Genomic DNA, 22,613 nt, shown 5'->3' on the forward strand with positions numbered 1-22,613 from the left:
GCGACGGCCCGGACTGGCTCGTGGGCCCGCCGCTCGACACAGCGATCACCGCTATCATGCGCGTAAGAGCCTGCAATGACGATTATGTTCTGGTTCACTGCAGTTCGCTACCATCAGCCGATAGCAAAACGAATCTAAAACAGAGAATTCTACTGAGAGGGTACATGCTCTGGTTGTTTATGCTGTTTGTGGTTGTTATGACGAAGTACGGCGAGTTGAAGAAAATGCCGTTAACGCGAGCATCTGTTGAGACAAATAACGGCTTCATGCCATGTTCGTGTCCAGCGCTGATCGCGCTGTGCGCAGCACTAATGACCATGTATAAACGAAGGAGCTGTCTGAGATGTCACGCTAATTTTTAAGAGACAGGAGACTGAATGCCTTGTAAGCCCTCCGAGCTGGAGTTCAGCCCGGTTTTCATGCTTGCAGGACAGAGCTGCCCACGGCGGGTCGTGCTGCCGTCTTTGTTCGCGAGTCCCAGTTCAGGAACTCCGGAACTCCGCAGTTTCGGAGTCCCAAAGCAGCGGTCCCGGTCCCGGACGTAACCGGCAATGCCACCAAACAAGACCGCTCCGTCGAGAACGACGATACTCAACGCTGCGTCGGCGACGCAGTCTACACGACAAACACACCCGGGTCTGAGCCCCCGGCGCGGGCCACGGCGGCGGAGCGCCTCTCTCCACCGGCCGCTTCCAAACTGTGGCAAGCGGCGAGCGTGCGACGGCCGGCGGCGGGGCCTCCAGCGGACGGTCCAGCGGCGGTCCAGAGGTGGTCCGGAGGTGGTCCGGAGATGGTCCAGCAGCGGTCCAGAGACGGACCAGCGACGGTCCAGCGGCTGTCCAACCGGTGGTCCAGATGGCCGTGCAGCCGCTGGTCTAGTGCCGGTCTGCTCGGTGGTCCAGCTGGTCCCCCGGACGCTCCGTGTGGTACAGCCTGTGACTCGGACGTCTCCACGTGGTATTTGAGCCGCTGCCCCTGGACGGAGCGAGAGGAGACGGGTGGCGTGTTCATGCTCTGCAACAGAGAGAGCGCAAGGTCAGGACGGAAACGTCCCGCACCCGGTCCACACACGGGCTTGCAACTGTCGCCAACTGGGCACGTATGGGTGCGGACTGGTCCACATTCAGCGCAGACACCCACGTGATGAAGCAATAATGAACGGCACCCACCGACAAGGAAAAGGTAAACAGCACGGTTCATGCGGCCAGGTCACGGCTGGCGATACCGCTGGCTTAGAGCAGAGTGTTGCGTGAACTGCCCAAGCGCTGGTGGTGCTCAGATGTGACAACGCAGCTGTTGCTTAAATCGGCCCCCACCAAGACCTCGGTCCTGCAGCAGTTCGAAAAAAACGTTATCAGACTGCAAACGGTATGTTGCAGATCTAGCGGGAATGCAGACCGCAACGGGCGCATTGCAAGTGCACGGCGTTTCGGCAGAACTGGTCGAGTTGCAGTCGGCAGAAATTGGAGGCAAAACGGCCAGATAACAGGCGTCGGGCTTCTGATGCCGATTGTAGCTGGCAGCACCCTCTAGCCTGCCAGGCAGACGACGGCGTACTGAAGGGAGCGTCCACACCCCTACCATCACAAGACAGCGTGCTCTCCGCTTCCTCCCCCCCCCCCCCCCCGAACAGCACCGGCGGCACTTTCACCGCTGGCCGCGCGGCCCGCTTCCAAAGGCGCCGCGGCGCGACCCCCGGTCTGCAGCTGCTCCGTAAGGCGCGTGCCACGCCCGTAGGCGCTGCCACCCGCACCGGTCACGGAGCCGCCCCCCCCCCCCCCTCCTCCCGGGGCGGTCGGAGGGGGGCCGGCTGGCAATGGGTCCCACGCCACGGCCGCTGGAGAAAGTTGCAAGGCGCGGCTCGGCCAAGGTCGCCTGGGTCGCCCAAGATACAGGTCTCGGCGTCGCGGGCCGCCTCGGGCGGCGCGGCGGGGTGGACCGCGACAGGGCCGGCGGCGGGCGGCAGGCGGGGAGCGGCAGACTGAGGGGCGGCAAGCTGAGGCGGGGGGGGGGGGGCGGACGCTGGGGTGAGGAGGCGGGGTGGACCGCGACAGGGCCGGCGGCGGACGGCAGGCCAGAAGCGGCAGACTGAGGGGAGGCAGGCTGAGGCGGGGGGGGGGGGGGGGGGCGGACGCTGGGGTGCGTGGTCGGGGTGGACTATGGCATGGGCGGCGATGGACGGCATGCCGAAGGGGCGACAGACTGAGGCGGAGGTGGGACGCTGGGGTGCGGAGGCGGGGTGGACCGCAACAGGGGCGATCCGAAACTCGCCAAATGGCTTCTGTAGGGAGGTCACCGGCCACGCGGCCAGTACATCCAAGCATGGCCAGCGGGCGTTAGATAAATCAGGTGATCGCGCTGAGCGAACGCGATAGGCTAAACTACACTCAAAAACGGACATTTGCTGGAAAGGGTCGCACGCCGCTTGCCGTTGGAAACCCCAATATCGACCGCCAGTGCCTGCAGCGTTCGAGGTCCAGCGAGACCAATGTGCCCCGAGGCGATTGCGTCAGCCGGGAATGGAGCCGGGGCTTCCCGTGAAAGTCGAGCACTCTCACATCTCAGCGAGTTCGTCCCTCCAAAACTGCACATGAAAGCTCTTTTGATCCGGCGTGCTTAAAAGACGGGATGATGATGCTGGCGGCGAAATTGCCAGATGGACAGACATCTGGGGCTGCAGCTAGGGATGGTATAAGACATTTACGAGGGAGCCCCAGGTTCGATTCCCGATCGGCGCTTTTGGCTGTTGGCGCAAACAGCCACTGACTTCGCCAGCGCTTCCCTCCCGCTTCCAGCGCTGTGCGACGGCGTGTGTCGCACAATCTTTAAAAATAAAAACTCTGAGACACCCGCTGAAGGGAGCCATCCGTCCTCACATCGCAGCACGCCTTCCGCCGCGCGTCAACACGCCGGTGATCACTGGACGGCGAACGGACACATCACCAGCGCACTGCACCCGCCGGCAGCCACGCAGAGCCCGCCCGGCAACAACCCACGCACCGCGCAAACAACCCCACCCACATGCTACAGCCCGCCTCTGACATCGTCACCGCCGGGCCAGTCCGTCGCCCCCAGAGAGGCCCTATCCCCGGAGGTCACGCCGCATTTAGCCGGCGGCCGGCCGGCCCGCTCTGTCGCCGCGCCCCCGCGCGCTCGGTGACCGTCTCGAAATAGCCGCCGGCCGCCAGCCGAGCCGCCGCCGGCGCGTCCCTCCGACGCCAGTGACGCGCCGCCGCCGCCGACGCACCACGTGGTCGGCCGGCGCCCGCCGCCCGGCGCGGCGCTGGAGACGGCTCGTATGTCCACGGTGGGGGGGGGGGGGGGGGCATGGTGATAGGAGCATGGGTCACCCGAGTGGCCGGCAAGTTCAAAGGAGATGAACCTGACTACCATACTGCTGAAACAGTTACAGGCCCCATATACATGCTTAGTATGTGCTTAGGTACTTAGGTACTTAGGTACAGGTATTCATGCTGAACAATATAACAAATGTAGAAAGCTGAGGCGCATCTTTGCGCATCGTATCTCTGAGGCGCGCTCAGCATCCCTCAGTGCCAGGCTTTTTCCTCCCGCTGTGCTAACTTCTCCACAGCGTTAGTTATAGGTTATAGCGTTGCGGCCGAAAACTCAGTATAATGGTGCAAAATCTAATTTGCATCAAAATTCTTCAAAATTTCCTTAAATTAAGCCTTGCTTCAAAATTCTTCAAAATTCTTAATTCAAAAACCAAAATTTTGGAAATTAGACTCAACGCTCTCTGCTCGTTCTTGGAGAAACATCTCCAGAAAACCCGGGCGCAGCCAATGGGACAGGGGGTACTTCCGCGGCCTGAATTTTTCGGTTTTTTACTGTAGACGGCTCCAGACAGCAAGTTAAAATTTGATGTGATGCGTACTCACCGAGAACGCCCCCCCCCCCCCCATCCTACCCTGCAGGAAATACTGGTAGTACCCCTGTAGTGAACGCCTCTGGTTGCATGTCATGTGACAAATGATATGCCGCATATGCCATTGATTGGTACATCATTTCTATTCCATTCTCCCCAGCAGCTTTAGGTTCATGCATGGCAGGGATTAACATCAAAGGGTCAAGACACTTCCCGGGACTTCCTGAGCCGGCCGGCCTTCCAGCCGGGGGGGGGGGGGGGCGACCATTGACTGCAGGATGTACGACCTTCATACACGAATTCGACCCCGAACTAGGCCTAGGCCCACGGCACTCAAGGCTGGAGAAAGGCGTCGCTGAAAGGCCCAGAGGGAGCGGTTGGTCGCGGTATCACCCGCCGCGCTGTTTGCTTATGCAGACGGTGGCGAAGCAGCCTCCAGACGGAATAGGGGTGCGGTGTGAGGCGGCGAAGCAGTCTCCAGACGGAGTAGGGGGTGCGGTCTGGGGCAAGTGTTCGCCGCGGCAGGCTACGAGGCCGCTGCTGTATCCCCTCACGTTGGAGGAAGGTCAGGTGTCCTCTGTCCCAAGTTGCCAAATGATCCCGTGCCCCGCAAACATGTGCACGGATCCCAACAGCGGATCCAGGATCCCATAGGATTCCATGTTTACGGGATCCTTTATGCTGGGATCGTTTGGGGGCTGTGTGCACATGCCTGCCCAGCAGAACGACAGACGAAGGAGGCGCTCTCTGCGTGTCGTGTACGTTAGGCGAGGTTCAGGTAGACTCCCGGAGGGGGACACCTCCCGCCAGCTATGCCAAGGAAGGCCAAACCAGCAAACCCAGGCCGTGCTTAATGAACTGGAGCGTTTTTGTGCGCTTTTCAGCAGTTAACCGAAGGTCACGCGTGTGCTGAGCGCCGCAAACTCAGCCTGCTCGGAGAGCGTCCCTGTCCCTGCGTTCTTTTTTCGCTGCTTGGTGATTATATATCACCTGACACGCGAGCGTTTAAGGCTAGTGCTATTCCAGACACTTGTTTCTATCTGGTTTTTTTTCTTCATGTCGGAAGAGACCGCTGGGGCGCGGGGCAAGCCCACCCGCGGCTTCTCAAGAACGCCTTGTCTCCACTCGCGACGGCACGGCAGGGCGCATGGACAACCCGAGGTGGACGGACGCCGCCGCGGACAGCTGATCGGAAACGACACGGCAGCGCGGCCCCGGCCGGCGGGGCGGCGGTCGGGCCGCGCTGAAGTCAGCCAAGACTGCACCAGCAGAACTGCCCCCATTCCGGGCCGAGAACGGCACACTGGGCCACGGCCTTCCCCGGCACCCATTCACAGGCGCCGAGCGATCACTAACCACCGGCGTTCCGCCGCAGGACGTCGCTGGTGACCTTGTGACGTCACAAACCAGCCGGCTCAAGGTCGCGGCCTGGCTGGGAGCGTGGAGAAGCGGTTCCTGCGAGTGCCTGCGGTGCTCGGAGCTATGCATGGTTCGAGGGCCAGTGCGGGACGCGTGGTATTGGTGTTCGGAGCCTGACAGCAAAACGCGGAAATAAAGAATACAAGCATTGATGTGCGACCGAAGATAAGAGTACAAAATACATGATATTAAGGTTTTAGCTGAGTATAATGATGTTTGCGTAAGGCTATCTTTATTCAAGTACTCGAGCTTTAAGCGACCATAATAACCGGTTATGAATACCGCTCTTGCAGATGCAGGCCGCAGTAAAAAAGTGAAAGGGATCGGCGTTTTGGTCACCCAAAGGGGAGCATCTGATAAAAAACACCCTTACTCAAAGTGTAAATATTTCTGTGAGATACACAGGCGCATCTCAAAAAAACATTGACAAAAGCCCCCACGACATTTATACGAAATGTTTCTTGCTCGAATTCAAAATGCTTTCCAATCAAGCGCAATCCTGGACAACTAGCTTACCACCCTCCACATCCCCAGCCTCACGCAGGATGCTCCCGCTGAGCCGGACTAAGTGCAGCTGCACTCGAGCCTTCATGCCGGGCAGGGTGGACTCGTCCATGTCGGCCGAAGTCCACTCGGCCATATTGGCGGGTCCTTACCGATCGGTCAATGCCAGCCGCTAGCTCCACCGCTTACCAGAGAGGTATATTGCTCCACCGCTTACCAGAGCGGGATATTTCAGCGTCTGCTGACAGTTCGTTCCGTCACGTAGCCGGACCTTTAAAACACATCCCAGGACCGAGGAGCCGGACCCTGCCGTCAGACACCGCCGTGGCATTCGGACCCATACTCGGGGCCGCAGCCCACGCCACGCTGGAATGCCCTGCCGCCAGCACAGACTACAGACGCCGGCCTGGCCCAGTCCACCTCCCGAAGCTGCCGGCGCTCGTCCGAGACCCGACAAGCGCCCCAGCAGCGAGCGATCGGCGGAGTCGCGGCCTGTGCAGACCAGCAGGGCAGACCGCGCCGCCGACCGCACCGCGGCGCGGCGGCGCGCCATCGCCACGGCGCCGGACGGGCGCGGGAAGTGCCCCGGCACCATTACGCAACTGGGTCAGCGGGAGCAATCAGAGGCGGCGCCTGGGCTTCGGACGTGATAGACTCGTGGACGGATCGCCCTTGCTGGAGGCCGATCCCTCATTTGGAGAAACCACGGCCGGGGCCGAGGGGCGGCGGCGGCCGCGTTGAGGCGGTCCGGAATGTTGCGTCACACATGAGTCGCTCCAACGCGACCAGGTGGTCCCGAACTCTTTCCACAGTTTCACCGGCCCGCATTGAAGCGTGATGCACGCTTGCAGTCTGGTGGCCGGAGGCTCCGGCGGGCAGCACGCAGGGCGGGGCGAGGGTGCCGCGCCGTCTGCCCTCTCGCGGTGTGCTGCGTGACACGGCGGTAAGACCGTTCTGCTTTGTAGGGGTGCATGGTAAGGGGAGGTCGTCTGGCTCACGCGCGCACCGCGTGCTGCTGGGCCAGGGAGACCTCACGCGATTGGGTAAACCGGTGGGCATCCACACGGAAAAGGCAACGGGCTGAATAGAGCGCATATTTAGGGCAAATCGCGGACAAAGTTAGGAGCGCAAGACATCTACGAAATACCGGGTTGGTACTCTATTCAAACTACTTTTGCAATTATCAATGGAAAACGTTTGTTCGTAGTCAACATTCCTGAAACTCTTTCACCCATAATTTAGAACTCAAGTTTAAGAAAAATGTCAAGGGGCAGGTAAAGAATACGAACGATTGCTTAAGAATGTCTGGGAGCATGCTACGGTATGTATAGGTGCCGCATAGGTACGGTACGGCATGCATAGCTGTGGAATAGGTATCGATACGGCATAGGTACGGGCACAGACCCATAGGCAGCGGGTGGATCGGGCAAGGGAAATCCCAGCAGCCAAGACCTCCAGCGGGGCATGTCGCCACCGGAAACGGGCACAACAGCCACCCCGTAACCCTCCGCAGCCGTCACCCGATGACCCTCCGCAGTAGCCGCCCCCCGTAACACTCCGCAGCCGCCACCCCGTAACCCTCCGCAGCAGCCACCCCGTAACCCTCCGCAGCTGTCACCCGATGACCCTCCGCAGCAGCCACCCCGTAACCCTCCGCAGCAGCCACCCCGTAACCCTCCGCAGCAGCCACCCCGTAACCCTCCGCAGCAGCCACCCCGTAACCCTCCGCAGCCGTCACCCGATGACCCTCCGCAGCAGCCACCCCGTAACCCTCCGCAGCAGCCACCCCGTAACCCTCCGCAGCAGCCGCCCCCTGTGACCCTCCGCAGCAGCCACCCCGTAACCCTCCGCAGCAGCCCCCCCGTAACCCACCGCAGCAGCCACCCCGTAACCCTCCGCAGCAGCCACCCCGTAACCCTCCGCAGCAGCCACCCCGTAACCCTCCGCAGCAGCCGCCCCGTAACCCTCCGCAGCCGTCACCCGATGACCCTCCGCAGCAGCCACCCCGTAACCCTCCGCAGCAGCCACCCCGTAACCCTCCGCAGCAGCCGCCCCCTGTGGCCCTCCGCAGCAGCCGTCTCCGTGACCCTCCGCAGCAGCCGCCCCGACCCTCCGCAGCAGCCGCCCCCGTAACTCTCCGGGGACGAGTATGCCCGGAGGAGGTCGGCAGCAACATGTCGTGCAGGTGCGACGAGTGTACGGTATTCCGGTCGGCCTCATCGCCGCGACGCCGCTGGAATTACAGAGCGCCGGCGACAGATGCAGTGCGGGCACGCGAGCCCCACCGCAGGCAGCATCCCCGGCCTGGACGTCCGCATGCCCGCACGCCGTGTGGCGGCGGGCCAAGAGCGGGGCCCGCTGGAGCGGGCTCATGATGGATGCCATCGCGCGACGCTAATGGTCAGTTGTAAGCGACGATTATGCTAATGTCGGCGGTGTGTTTAGTCGTATTGGTGCTTTGGGGTCAGCACCTGTGACCGGAACTCCTTGCATCGGGGCAGCCAAGCGTCCGCTGATGTATGCTGTTGTAGCGGAGAGCGCGCCCGTGCGACGGTGACAGCAGGTGGACGCCCGCGCTCAATTGTGGCGGTACTTCGTGCCACAAGGTGGCGGTTTTTGACACTGCCGCGATTATTTAAATGGTGTCGGTTTATAGGCACATTTTAGGCTTTTCGTGTTCTTATGCCTGTGGCTGCGCTGTTCCTACTTCTGTCGCACATTTTCAGTTAAGTTGGTTGTTTTCCTTAAGATATTCATTTCTGAGTCTCAATTCTATAATGTCTCGGTACTGCGCCACAGTGTGACTCAAGACGAAACACAAAGTGCAATGAAGGAATCACCTGTTTTGCGCGCGCGTCCAGTCACCTAGCTCCGGCGTTTGACATAACCTGAACTGCCCGGCATCAGCGGGCATCTTTCCCGTTATTTTGCCGAGGAGGAAGTTACTTGAGGTTACCGTCGGCGTCCCATGCCCAACCTGCCTCCACCCTTCCAGATCTCACCCGCAACCACTGAGCGCTTCCACACCATCAACGGGCGACTGCAGGGCAGGGCGTGGGCGGAGGCTTTGAATGGGACCATAGTTTCGAGTTTACTGTGACTTTCCTAAATGTTATGTGAGGATAGAATCAGCTACAAATTGATGTACTGAAATGTATCCTAATGTGTTTGTAGAGTGCACACCCTTGCATTAAGTTCTGTCTGAACGGGTTAGGGCAACTCTTCCCGCAATACGGACTATGGTATGATCTGACAGCAGCACCTTTGCAACTCCAGGAAAAAGAAACTGGCTTTAAGCGGCCGTCACCACTCTCCAACTCAACACCGCCTTCACTCCCCTCCCCACTAACCCCACTATCTCATCACTCCCCACCCCCACCCTCCTTCTCCTCCCAGCGCCTTCCACCCACCCCCACGTCGGGGCAAGCGCCAAACGCATACCTCTGCCGGCCGCGTCGGCCGCCGCACCGGGGCCTCCCCGACGGCTGCGCTGCCAACACGACCTGACAGGCCAGGACAGGGGGCCCCGGCGGCCCTGGCACCGGCCACGTGTCGCCACGCCGCCGGGCTAAACCCGGCGTTGCGTCTCGTGATCAGCGGCGGGGGACCTCCCCCCAGCGGGGGGGGGGGAGGGGGGTCTGTCTACGGGTGCTGCTGATGGCCAACTCAACCTGGGGATGGGCAAGAGCCCCGGAGGTGCCTCAGTCTAACGCGCTGCTAGGTTGGCTGGGATTGCCAGCGACCTGCTGCATTCTGAACTCTGCGCCAGCTGTGTGGCTTGAGACTAAACAAGCGTGAAATTAACGGATGCCGTTTTAGCAAATGAGGCAGCACTTTAGTCAAGGCCACTCTTGGGCTTATCGCCCCGGCTGAGTTTTTGCCGTTGAGTCATCCTCCGCAGCCTTCCTCGCCTGCGTATCCAAAAATGGCCAGGTTATTTTATGGGTTGGTACGTCAAACGCCTGGTTTCATCTGTTTGTTTTTTGTGGTTATTCTACTTTTCCGGGTCCCCCAGCTGTGCTGCCGCTCGTGCCTCACCCTCGCCGCCATAAACCGCATGGCCACGCCGCACTTAACCTAGCGGACTCCACGGTCGTGCAAGCTCTTCGCCCATCCCTCCACCGTCGGTCAGCGGCCAACGACGCCCCTGCTCAGAAGTCAACTGGACGTGGTTCGTTGGTATGCAATGGGCGTGAGGGGGACACCGCGCGCCTTCTCTCGCTGCCGACTTCACTCAAGTCCTTGCACGAGACAGGCACGAGGCTAGAATTGTCCTCGGGAAGGGTGGGCAAATGTTAGTTTGTCTCAGAAACCATGCAAATTCGGACAAACTTCCTGTGAAATCGTCCATTATCTGGTGTAAATCTCGTGGTTCCGAGAACGGGGGATTTGATTCGGTAGCCCTGCGCTTGGTTACGCCACTGGTGCCATAATCTCCTGGACGGCTTCTGGGCGCATCGCCTGCCTCACACCCTCCTCGATCTCCGCAAAACCTTCACGCCGGCGGCCCGCGGCCCACAGTTCCACGTGGTGCTCGGTGAGCGCGGGAGCGCGCCACGTGCTTGTGTTGCCACGCACGCAGCGCGTGGCCGCCCGCACAGTCGGAATATGAAACTGACCGGCCGGAATCGCCTCGGGCGCGCGCGCACGCCGCGCGGCGCGCCGCGGCGGCCGAGAAAGTGACCGCCGCGGCAGCCAGTCACGTGACCCGAGCCCGGTTTCACTGGCCGGAGCGCGACGGGACGCGACGGAGGCCGCCTCCGGCGCGCGACGTCTGACCTTTGACCTGCGCCGGCGGGGGAAGGGGCAGGGAAGGATGGGAGGCCTGTTACGATGGATGCGAGAAGGGAGACCGCTGGCGAGACGGCCCGGGGGCGGGCGGACGGATGGGACGGCCACATAGACTGCCAGACCGATCGAGCTGGAAAGCCGACCGACTGGGCGACCTGTAGCCAGACTCGCCCGCCCGCAAACCCGACGGCAGAGATACCATCCGCTTGAGACAGGCTTGAACGGACTCACCGACACCACTCGACAGCCTGACGGAGCCTACTTCTGCTGTCCGACAAACCGGCGTCCGACTCTGACGTTCTAGAGCACGGCGTGCCGAGAGCAGCGGCAGCGCCGAGGACTACGTTACCGCAGGGCTCGCTGAGGGGGCACGGACGCAGTCAGGGGCGCGGCACGGGTGTGGCAGGTACGGACGCGGTCTGGGGCGCGGCACGGGTGTGGCGGGCACGGACGCAGTCTGGGGCGTGGCGCGTGCGTGGCGGGCACGGACGCAGTCTGGGCGCGGCACGGGTGTGGCGGGCATGGACGAAGTCTGGGCGCGGCACGGGTGTGGCAGGTACGGACGCAGTCTAGGCGTGGTGCGTGTGTGGCGGGCACGGACGCAGTCTGGGCGCGGCACGGGTGTGGCGGGCATGGACGCAGTCTGGGGCGTGGCGGACGCAGTCTGTGGCGTGGCACGGGTGTGGCGGGCATGGACGCAGTCTGCGCGCGGCACGGTGTGGCGGGTACGGACGCAGTCTGGGGCGGGGCGCGTGTGTGGCGGGCATGGACGCAGTCTGGCGCGGCACGGTGTGGCGGGTACGGACGCAGTCTGGGGCGGGGCGCGTGCGTGGCGGGCACGGACGCAGTCTGGGTCGCGGCACGGGTGTGGCGGGCACGGACGCAGTCTGGGGTGTGGCGCGTGCGTGGCGGGCACGGACGCAGTCTGGGCGCGGCGGGTGTGGCGGGACGAGCGCCTGGGGCGTGGCGCGTGTGTGGCGGGTACGGACGCAGTCTGGGGCGTGGTTGCGGGTTGGGCAGGTGGCGGACGGACGCGGCCTGGGGCGTGGGTGCGTGTGTGGCAGGTACGGACGCGGCCTGGGGCGTGGTGCGTGTGTGGCAGGTACGGACGCGGCCTGGGGCGTGGTGCGTGTGTGGCAGGTACGGACGCAGTCTGGGGCGTGGCGCGTGTGTCGCGGGTACGGACGCAGTCTGGGGTGTAGTGCGTGTGTGGCAGGTACGGACGCGGCCTGGGGCGTGGTGCGTGTGTGGCAGGTACGGACGCGGCCTGGGGCGTGGCGCGTGTGTGGCAGGTACGGACGCGGCCTGGGGCGTGGCGCGTGTGTGGCAGGTACGGACGCGGCCTGGGGCGTGGTGCGTGTGTGGCAGGTACGGACGCGGCCTGGGGCGTGGTGCGTGTGTCGCGGGTACGGACGCGGCCTGGGGCGTGGTGCGTGTGTGGCAGGTACGGACGCGGCCTGGGGCGTGGCGCGTGTGTGGCAGGTACGGACGCGGCCTGGGGCGTGGTGCGTGCGTGGCGGGCACGGACGCAGTCTGGGGCGTGGCGCGGGCGTGGCAGGCAGCCCAGGGGAGCTACTCTCGTGGCCTCCTCGAACAACAGCTGAAGACGCGTCACACGTCTTCAACAAAGAAGATCAAAATGCTCCAATATCACTTTACAAGGCGCTAGGGGGATATTTTGATGATTTTTAGTTGTCTCTATGGCACCCTCGACGTGGAACGGGGGAATTGGTTGACGTGGTTTGACACATTCGACGCGCAGAGAAACCTTTGACCTGGTGGAACGTGGATATGAAATGAACCAAAGTTTCAAACTCAGGGTTGTATTCGGACAATTTTCAGCCAAGCTGAGTGGCAGATGCTATTTCTATTAAATATAATGAAGAAATGAGGGTGATACACTTAATTGTAGAATACCCAAGAACGAGACCCAGCGCTATATGCGATGGCTGTGTATATATAACTGCAATCATCTCGCGAAATGTAACAACCAATCCGTCCACGTCTTTCGGTGGCGATTGAATCGCCCCCGAATGCGTAAAGTTTATGCATTTTTTACGCATACAGTATGCGCCAAGTCGGTGACGCATCCCTCAAAACCCTTCATTTTGTTTTGTCACTTGCTATTTATTTACCTGTTACTAATTCACTTGTTTGTTACTTGTTACTTTTTTGTTATTTTGTTTGCTTTGTTATTTGCATCGAAATATTGGACGTCTAGCCGGACCTCTGTTCCTTGGCTGAGGTCGGCGATCCATGACTGCTCTAACATCATAGCGTAACTCGGTGACCTGCGGACGAGCTCACTTTGCTTTATTTCGACGAGAGCTTGAACGCAAGTCAATTAAAAGTCGGGATTTGCCTCTAAAGATAGCCAAAAAACAGTTAAACGCAGTAAGGGACGTTCACCCTTGGCCGTGCGTAATCATAAACTGCTATTGTTGCTTTACACATGACTTAAAACTTATAATTGCCAATTCGAATGACAAAAGGTAAGAGCCAAAAAGGCATTCCGTAATTTCATCGCCGCCAAAAGGAGCCGCAGCTTCTGTAGCGGATGACGGCGTATGCTTTTACGTAGAGCTAAGATATGTAAAATCCCGGCTGCTTTTCACGGCTGGCGGCTGGATAAAGAATGGGCGGCCTTGGCTTCCAACGTGACGTGATAGCAAAATCGGCCTAAGACGCAACGCTGGGAAGAATTGGCACAGCAAATATGAGTGAATAGGAATAAAAGATGTCCTTGGCTGGCGTTGTTAAAAGGAATAGGCTATCGCCGCATAAGGCCAGTGGCTCATCTCCCCAGCCACAGAGGTCACGGACGAACACGATGGTAACATCAACGGGTTAAAAACCGGTTCTACAAAAAAGCCACCCTCTGGTATAATTGTCCTAGCAGGAATTCTTGTGAATCGACTTCACCTCGCTACATGAACCTTGTTTCGGAACGCGAACTTCCCTTCCAGCAGCTCATGACACGTGACTTGGCCGCTGATAGCCTTACACACCTGCTGTGCACAAACGTGATCCATGATACCGTTACGACCGCCACCGCGGGTCCTGCAAGTCACCGGGTCTGAGACCTGCAAGTAACCCGGTCCAGTCCCGCACTTGGAACAAGACCTGTTCTACAGTGGACAACTCCAACGTAGCAGACACCCACCTTTGCAAGAGCACAGCGATTATTCAGCACAGGTTCTGTTGACCAGAATCAGGCGATATCCAGGCTCCGGCAGTGCGACTGCGCATTATCATGCTATACAGCTAACTAATAGCTAAGTGAAGAAGAACGTCTTATCTGGCGCTGGGTCTGCCAGGGTAAGCTGGACGCGCCAGATTTTTTAATAGTTCAGAGGTAGCTTTTTTAGAGATGTGTGTAGAGATAGATTAGAAGATAGGTTTCGCGCCCGGATCGCGCCCGGAGCGGACACTGAGGCGACAGAGCGTGTCTTTGGTTACCGTGCTGTGAGCACCTGTTGTCCGCCGAATCAACAGACGCGGCATCTGTTCGGCTTCTAAAACCGGCGCGACTTTTACTGTGTCAGCAGCTTTATTGGTTATGTAGTGTGTTTTAGAGGGCCTCCTTTCACCGTCGTATTTCAATGTGTGTTCTTTGAGCGTAAATATTGTAATGTCATATAACTGACGAGGATCAGAAAGAAATACAGGGTTTCAATAAACTGAAAATGAAACGGCAGTTCCAAAAAATGCAGCCCTAAGATCGCGAATGACAAACATCTTCTGTGACGACGACTTAAAACCTCCCACAAAATATATCTGGCCATAGCTCCACGACCATTTTCTGACGGATCTCATTGATGCCCGCCAGCGCTGTCATTCAGTGTTTCACGCACCCATTTGTGGACATTTCGCACAGAGGAGCAAACGGATCCCCTATGTTTGTGTGTGTCGCGTTTATATCGTTTTAAAAATAATTTCAGACTGTGGTAGCTTCCAAACGGACTACGCTGATAAACAAAGCACCACTATTAACTAAACACATGAACCACATACATAAAGAGCTTATATTCTATGTTGGCACATGCCTGAAGAGCTTATATTATATGTTGGCACATGCCTGAAGGGCTTATATTCTATGTTGGCACACGCATGAAGAGCCTTATATTCTATGTTAGCACATGCCCGAAGAGCTTGTATTCTATGTTGGCAGTGTGAGCTCTTCCTGTCGGTGCGAACTTAACCTGGCTTCCGGCATTCGTTCCATGGTGGTTTCGCCACTCTCCGACGTAAATATCTGATTAGGCGATGACGACGTAAGCCCAGCCATTCCCAAAGGACATCGCTATGCGGCTGTTCGCTGCATTAATGCGTGACTGGGCAGCTATTCTTTCTGCGTGCCCACACCGAAATTCTGCAAGGTATATGCTGGATTCTCCATGCCGAACCGGTGTTGTGCGATGCCTTATTTGCCATTCGGATTACCCGAATTGCAGCCCCGCAGAAAAGACTGCAATAAACGAAAAGTGTGCACGCAATCTCCTTGCAGCGAATACGAAAAATGATATGAAGATGCTCCATGCCTTTGAAAATGCACAACTGTACAACTTGCAATGGATGTAATGCATGCCATGCAACATCGGCTGAGCGCCGTCCTGGAGGGTCCTGACCCCCTCCTCTGGCCCATCAAAGCCGCCACCTCTCAGTCTCATTGGCCCGTGTGACGTGACGAACTAATTCTTAATCATTTTCACCGGGCTGACATTCCTTCCAGTAGCCGTTGTACCAACCGAGGCCACTTTTTGCAACTCGCCTCCCCATAGAGGAAAACGGGCTCCACGGCATTAGTGAGGTTCGCACGTTCCCAACCATGCGCAAATCCTGCGCCTGTCACTGGGAGCTCGTGAGTCCTAAGCCATATATATATATATATATATATATATATATATATATATATATATATATATATATATATATATGCTAAGACATTTAACACCTCGCCTGGAAAAACGTTAAATGTTTCTTGCAGATTATTAGCCACGACGGATTTTGAATCGGTGTCCGACATAAATCCAGCTTAACCTCATTTTACGAGACGCATTTGGTTTGAAATTCATGCGTTGAACGACCGCCTCCTGAGCTGTCATCCAGGGTAAAACGGCTTTTGGGGGACGGTTCTCACAAGAAGGCCGTCCCTCAACACCCTTCACCCTCCACCCTTCACCCTCCACCCTCCACCCCCCCCCCCCCCCTCCCCCACCCCCACCCCCACCCTCCGCGTCCTTGGACCTGCCCTTGACCGTCCCTATACGGCACAAGAGTTAATCCTTTTATCGCGTCCCGTCCCCAAGCGCTTTATCGACATAAAGCACCGCAGAACCTGAAGTTGGCGCTGAGCCAAATCCTTCATCGCCAGCTGGCAGGCCATCCAGTCCACGACTGGCGGCGATGCCCCATTGACGCCCCTGCGAATCCACGAGGAGCGGCTAAGTCCACGCCAGTCTGCACCACAGATGGCGACACGAAAGCATGGTCTAGTCTCCGGGTGGTCGAAGTATGGAACATCGGGACACCGCACCTACCCTACTGGAAGTCCACGTAACGGTCCACGACCCAAGCTGAGGCTAAAATGATCTAAAAATGCTAACGCTATAGAACAAAACTCCAAGAAGTCTTCCGCCGTTAAAGGTGTCGGGGAAGCCCAGATATCTGCGCACGCAGCGTGTCCTGTGCTGGCCGTCCACAGCTGACCCACTGACCCCGTTTCTGCCCACGCATGCGCAGACCGATTATCTGACTGAGTGGGTGGCAGGCGACAGCACCCTCCTCTCGAGGCCTCTGTCACCTTGAGCACGGCAGACAGCCTTGAACGTCAGTCAGGCGCCAAAAAGAGGTTTCCCGCATAGTCGACTGGTAAAAGTATAATTGTATAAATACTAGGCATGCCTCTTAAGAATTTCTTAGTTGGATGCTGCGCCCAGCACGACACCAGGGGACCTTAAAAAAGGCGAGACCGGCCAAATGCTTTCCATCAAACTCAATTACAGAAAACCCCAGCCTAGTCTCCGGTACTCTATGTTTAACTGAACGATTTCACCCAGTTAGTGAACGCCTTTTCGACGGTGCTTTCGTTCCTGGTATCGTCGTTGATGAATGGCTCTATCAGGGAGAGTGCGGTTCCCGGTAGTGGATGCATGTCCGAACGGGGATCTACTACGGCCAAGAACAGCTACCGACACCGCAGACAGGGGATCATCCCCTGTGGTCCGTCCGCAGGCGTGACTAATAGACGGTTCTCTGCCCAGTCTTCGTCCACCAGCTGTCGTTGCCCCCTCCCCCTCCCCCGTCTCCCGGCTGCCACGGGGCCCGTGATGACCATCAGCTCCAGAATCAGCCAGTGATGTAGCCAGTGATGTCAGCCAGACTCAGATCCGCCCATGAATGGCCCGTGGTGTCAGCCAGCCTCTGAACCCGTCAATCGGGTCGCATCTCCGCCGCGCTCGTACAACGGCCGCGCACCAACCATCGTTTCTAGTCCAGCAGCTAGGCCCTTCTACGAACCCGACCCATTATTTCTAGTCCAGCAGCTAGGCCCTTCCACGAACCCAGACGCCCTGGGATTCCCGCCGCGCGTGCGGCAGCAAAACAAGACCCAGCCGGGCACCGGCATAATTGATCGGCCACGCGCAGTGGCCTACGCTGCTCTCTCTCGCTCCGTTCTCTTCCCCGTCGCTCATCACTGTCCAGTTCTCTCACATCTCCTTTTCCCACTCCCTCTGTCCCGTCCTCCGGCTCTCTCCATGTCGTTTTCCCACCCTCCGTTGCGCTTGTATACCCTCTCTTATCAATCCTCCCTCCATCTCCATATCCTTCTCTCCTGCTTCCCCTCCTCGACTCCTTCGCTCTGCGTTTTGGCTCTTGCTCTCTTCCTTGCTCGGCACTGGAGTCGGGTTTGTCACAGCGGGAGGCGAGAAAGGAGCCGGGAAATGCGACTCACCTGTTCGGAGCAGCGGCCTGCCGGGCGTGGAGATCGTGACGTCACGATGACGTCACACGGCGCTGGTACTCCGGCGTCACATGGCGCTGGTACTCCGGCGTCGCATGGCGCTGGTACTCCGGCGTCACACGGCGCTGATACTACGGCCTCACACGGCGCTGGTACTCCGGCGTCACACCTTCTGGTATTCCAGCATCAATCGACAGCAGCAGCTCGCTGACCGCCCAGCGTTCGTCGCCGGTTCACGCGAAGCTCCAGCCTGGCAGCATGAGGGGATGGCACTCCACCGGGAAGGACGGGAAAGACGGCGTCAGGAGGGAGAGAGCACGCGGCAGAGGGACAGGAGGGGACCCACCGCCGCCCGGGCCGCCCGCGGCGCCCGAATATCACTGGAGCGGCGGCGGGCGGCAGCGGCGGCGGCGCCCGCTAGGCGCAGTTGAGCCAGCTGCAGGTGCATGGGCACGGCTGAGCCGGATAGTACGGCGCGAGAATCACGGCCGCGCTGCCCGGGAGCTGGGTGTCGAAGTGCTTCTGGATCATCATCACCTGCTGCTGCTGCTGCTGCTGCAGGTACACCTGGAAGGCGAGCTCCTCGATCAGGCTCAGCGTCTGCCGTCGCTCGTGGCTCATCAGACAGACCGTCGAGTCGGCCACCACCTTGTGCAGCACCATCAGGTAGGCGTACTTCAGGTGCTCGTCCGTGCCGACGAAGTGGTTGGTCAGGTACGTCTCCAGCTTGTTGCGCTGCTGCATGACGTCAGGGAAGTCGATGAAGAAGCGCGAGCACATGTAGCGCTCCAGCGTCTTGATGCTCTCCGGCTGGCACGGCCGGAAGTCCTTGACCAGGAGGTTGCAGTACTTCAGCAGGCCGCCGCCGCGGATTTCCTCCGGCCGACGCGTGGCGATCAGCTTCTTCTGCAGGTGGTACAGCGCCTCCTGGAAGTCGCCGTACACGCTGACGCCCGCCACCGTCGGGTAAAAGTTCTCCGAGAGCATCCTCTGCTCGGCGCACTGGTAGAAGCGCATAATGGAGTCAAGCAGGATTTGGAAGGAGTCCACCGAGAACTCGAACTTGCGCTTCATCGTGTCGACGAACTTGAGCTCCACATTGCGGCCGCCGTTGTTAGACAGCGAGATGAGCGACCACCGATCTCCGTCATTCACCTTCACCATCTTGTGCACGTAGCCCTCCTTCATGCTGCACGAGCTGATGCGCGTCTTGGTCACGCCCTGCGGCAGGAAGTCCAGCAGCGACTGCAGCACGGCCGTCTTCACCCGCTCAAAGTCCTTCTGCGTCTGCAGGTCCACCAGGAAGATGAGATCCAGGTCGTTGTACGCCTGGCCGTCATCAGAGGCCAGCACGTGGCTCGCAGCTCCACCGTTCAGTCGCACGCTCCTGACGACCACGCCGTCGGCCTCCAGGCGCGCCTGCACCACGCGCACCAGGTCCTTCAGCTTCACCTCCAGCGTGGGGAAGTTGCCGCGACCGTGGATGGGCAGCACCTCGTCCAGTACGCCGTGCAGCCGGCGCACCTGCTCATACGTTAGCGTGGCCGTGTGCTGGCCGCCGTCGGCATCATCACCCACCGGCGGATGGTTCTCCATCATGTCCGGCAGCGGCGGCAGGGCCTCCGGGTGGAACTTCAGCGTTGGCAGGAGCGGCGGCACGGGCGCAGTCTCAGGTGTGCGGAGCAGCGGCCGCGCTGAAACGCACGGCAGTGTTGTAAGTGACCCGGTCGAACACCACGAGCCACACATGTGCCGTCAGGCTGATAGCCCCCAGCCGGTGCCTCAGAGACGACGCAGAAAACAAAGCTCATGGGCAGCGTTCGTGCAGCACGGATATTACGCGACTCCTTAGACTCACTGCGAGCTGTAATAGCTCACTGTAGCTACGCTGTGCACTACGGTTGTGCGCTGTCTGGACCAGGTGTATGCAAAAACATTCGTATTGCGGAACTGTGGAACCGTTTCTCAGCTGCTGATGTACACAATGAAGGCCGAAAAAAATTTCCCTCACATCTCACTTTAAAACAAAATATTTTTACCAACTCGGAGAAAGCCATAGTAGAGTTGCGCAATACGGCAAAAACAGGTCATACTGCTACGATTGCATTGCCTTCTCAGTCCCCTAGTGACGATCTCGTCACTGTACACGCACGTGGCGCGCCCGCCTGAATGGGCACCACAAGAGGACGCGGGGAGTCACCGCTGAACGACCCACGGCCTGTCAGCACCGCTCCGGACGGCGCAGGCTGGGAGGTAACGCAGCGTGCCGCGCTGGACCACCCAGCGCATCCGCCAAAGGCCCACGAGTAGCCAGCGAAATCAGGCTGCGGCGGGGCAGAGGCGCGTACCTGCGACGCACGCGCCGGTCGGCCAGTCTCCCCGCCTCTCTCTCTCTCTCTCTCTCTCTCTCTCTCTCTCTCTCTCTCTCTCTCTCTCTCTCTCTCTCTCTCTCTCTCTCTCTCTTTCTCTCTCTCTTTTCCTCCCCCTCTCTCTCCCTCTCTCGCTCCCTCTCTCTCCCGCTGAGAGCGAGGTGACGTCACGTCGGCTAAACCGACGCACAGCCGGTCCCAGATGAGGTCGGGAGATACTGCGCCTAAATCGGCGGCCGCACCGGTTTCACCGCGTGGAGCTCGCGGCGCCGGTAGAGGCCTCCAGTGATGGCCGCTGGCAATACAGTTACAGAAGACGACACAAGGTGGTGCTGATGAGAATGCGGTATCTGGTGCTCACAGAGTGATATGCGAGAGCAAGTTTAGAATTTAGTTTTTACTTTGCTTTGCGTGTTTACAAGCAGGCCGAAATAACATCGAAAGGTATAACTTTCTCCCGTACGAAGATGACACAACTGTGCCAAACGTATCAAAACAAACACCAGTACATTACAAGCTCACGGCAGACTGGATCTAGTACAAGTTTGAAAGCCTGAGGCCTAGGCAATGCCTCAGCAAGCGCGTTGGCTGAGGCCCCGAGCTGGGAGCGCCAATGTATCCTGTAGCTCCCTTTTTGCTGAGTCACTGGCGGAGACAGCGCGCAACGACCGAACGAGACCGTAGACGAAGAACGAGAGCCCTAACACTGAACTGCGCGGCAGCCACGCGAGCCGGCAACGGCGGCGGCGGCGGGTGGCTGCGACCACGCAGTTACCCCGGCCGACGCGTGGTCGAGAGCGAGCCGGGCGCGGCGCCGGGCAGCCCACATTCCGCCGGGAGACGCGGACGGACCTGGGCGATGTGGGTCAGCCGGGCGCCGGGGGCGCCGCGGCCGGGCCGGGCGCCGGCCAGGTGCGCACCGCGCCGACCCGCCGCCGCAGGTCACGTGATCAGCCGCGACGGCGCCGGACGAACGTGCCTCGTCGTGGGTGGAGCTGGATTTAGAGCGCTGTGGCTTTTGTGTTGCGTGGAAACAGTGCACGTCAAGCACATTCTATCCGTTCCCGTCCCTCAATTATCCGCTGTCGGCGCCGCCCCCTGCACGCGATATGACGCCGGGAGAGGGAGGGGAGTGGGGGCAGTGGTGTAAGCGAGCGGGGATACTGCGCCGCAGGGACTTCGCGTGATCGTACAGCGGTTGTGATTGCGAAGGATCGATTCAAGAAGCATCCACAAGTGGAAGAGACGAAATAACACTCCGCATTTCTGGCTTAGATGAGGATCTTACAATGGTACTTCTTTAATTCAGAAATGACAAAAGATATTTTGTTTCCCGGAAGAGATCAACAAGACAAAGCGTTGGCTGTCTTCTAGCGTCGACCGATATCGATGTGTCATAAGTCCAGCTTGATCAATGCGTCAGCTGTTAGACTTCTCGGAATGGCCTGCGAATAGCAACCCTTTGTCACAAGCCGTGGCGAGGGCGCAGTGTCATACATTCTTTGCCAAGGCCCTTGCGACGTTATCGGAGAGCCAGCCACGCACACCGCGATTCAAAAGTCTCATACATCCCAGACAGGCTTTTGCTGACGACGGAGGACACGTTTATCCATCGCACGAGCTCGTCAACCACGTCAAGTTTGTGCACGCGTCGAGGCAGGAGGTGATGGACACCACGATCCAACCCACCGAGCGCCTCTAAAAAAAAACGTCACGGTGGAGGGAACGAACGCAGGTGCGCCGCAACTCCTTACTGGCAGCACAAATCACCTCGGCGGCTCAGAAGCTGCCCACCAGCGCGGACCATGTGTTGGAGACAGTTCGGGGAATGAAACGCGCCAGTGAGCGCACTGACCAGGTCGTGTTGACCAGGCCGTGTGCTGACAGCGCTGGCCGCCATTACCTGCGACTAGGATCCTGAATGAGCCCCTCAGTCTATGCACAGGCCTGCAGAGCAAACAGTAATTGCATTGCTACAGTTACGATGATATATTGCTGCAATGATTATTACAGTACAGTTAACTGCTGGATTGTACAGCACAGCAATGTGTTGCGTTATTGTGCCGTATTTTATACCGTATTTTTGCAACATTACCGCGATACGAACGGTTTCTAGCCTAATTCGTTCATACTTTGTGAAAAACAGGAATGCGTGGATTACCTCTGGTCAAACCTGTTTTCAGTAAGCCTTACGTCAAAACCTGTGCTGAGTCAACGGCGTGACGTTCCCATGCCCACAACGTGTGTACGAGCTCTTCAGACCGTGGTCCGAGACTCCAGACGGTTGGTGTTGCAGTTGTCTGCGTCATCACCAGAACCTTTAGTGTTGTTGCACTCCTGGATGTTTGGCATGACATAACATGACATGACATCGCCTGACATGACTTTGAAATCGAAACCGGAATCGGTTGTATGAGGCGAAAATGATGCTCTTTGACCCTTCGCCTAAGCGGCACGATCAATTCTGAACAACCAAAACACAAACAACTGCGACTAACGAAACGTACAGCATTTCAGCCTGGTCACCAGGTCACTTTCGTTATGTCACTAACAGTCCCCAAAATTGTTGGGCCCGTTCGGGTAAGCTCTTGACCGTAAGCCTAGACGCCAAGAGATCCATTCGTGGAACGTTTTCCAATGACCCGCGCCCAATGACGCGAACACAGCTTGTGGCATGGGG

The 22,613-nt window shown here is 58.8% G+C and overlaps 1 protein-coding gene across 1 annotated transcript in view; it reads right to left on the reverse strand.

Annotated features, from left to right (window-relative positions):
- Positions 1-751: 751 nt before the first annotated feature.
- Positions 752-22,613, reverse strand: part of LOC119095360 (terminal nucleotidyltransferase 5C) — a 28,228-nt gene continuing 6,366 nt past the window's right edge. The window contains exons 2-3 of the mRNA XM_037218206.1: positions 17,556-19,258; positions 752-1,014 (exon numbers count right to left, since the gene is read on the reverse strand). Coding sequence (XP_037074101.1) covers positions 17,982-19,163 — 1,182 coding nt within the window. The 5' untranslated portion in view covers positions 19,164-19,258 and the 3' untranslated portion in view covers positions 752-1,014; positions 17,556-17,981. The remainder of the gene's footprint in view (positions 1,015-17,555; positions 19,259-22,613) is intronic.

Source organism: Pollicipes pollicipes, unplaced genomic scaffold (assembly GCF_011947565.3).
Source record: "Pollicipes pollicipes isolate AB1234 unplaced genomic scaffold, Ppol_2.1 Scaffold_4219;HRSCAF=4965_pilon_pilon_pilon, whole genome shotgun sequence".
Taxonomy (NCBI): domain Eukaryota; kingdom Metazoa; phylum Arthropoda; class Thecostraca; order Pollicipedomorpha; family Pollicipedidae; genus Pollicipes; species Pollicipes pollicipes.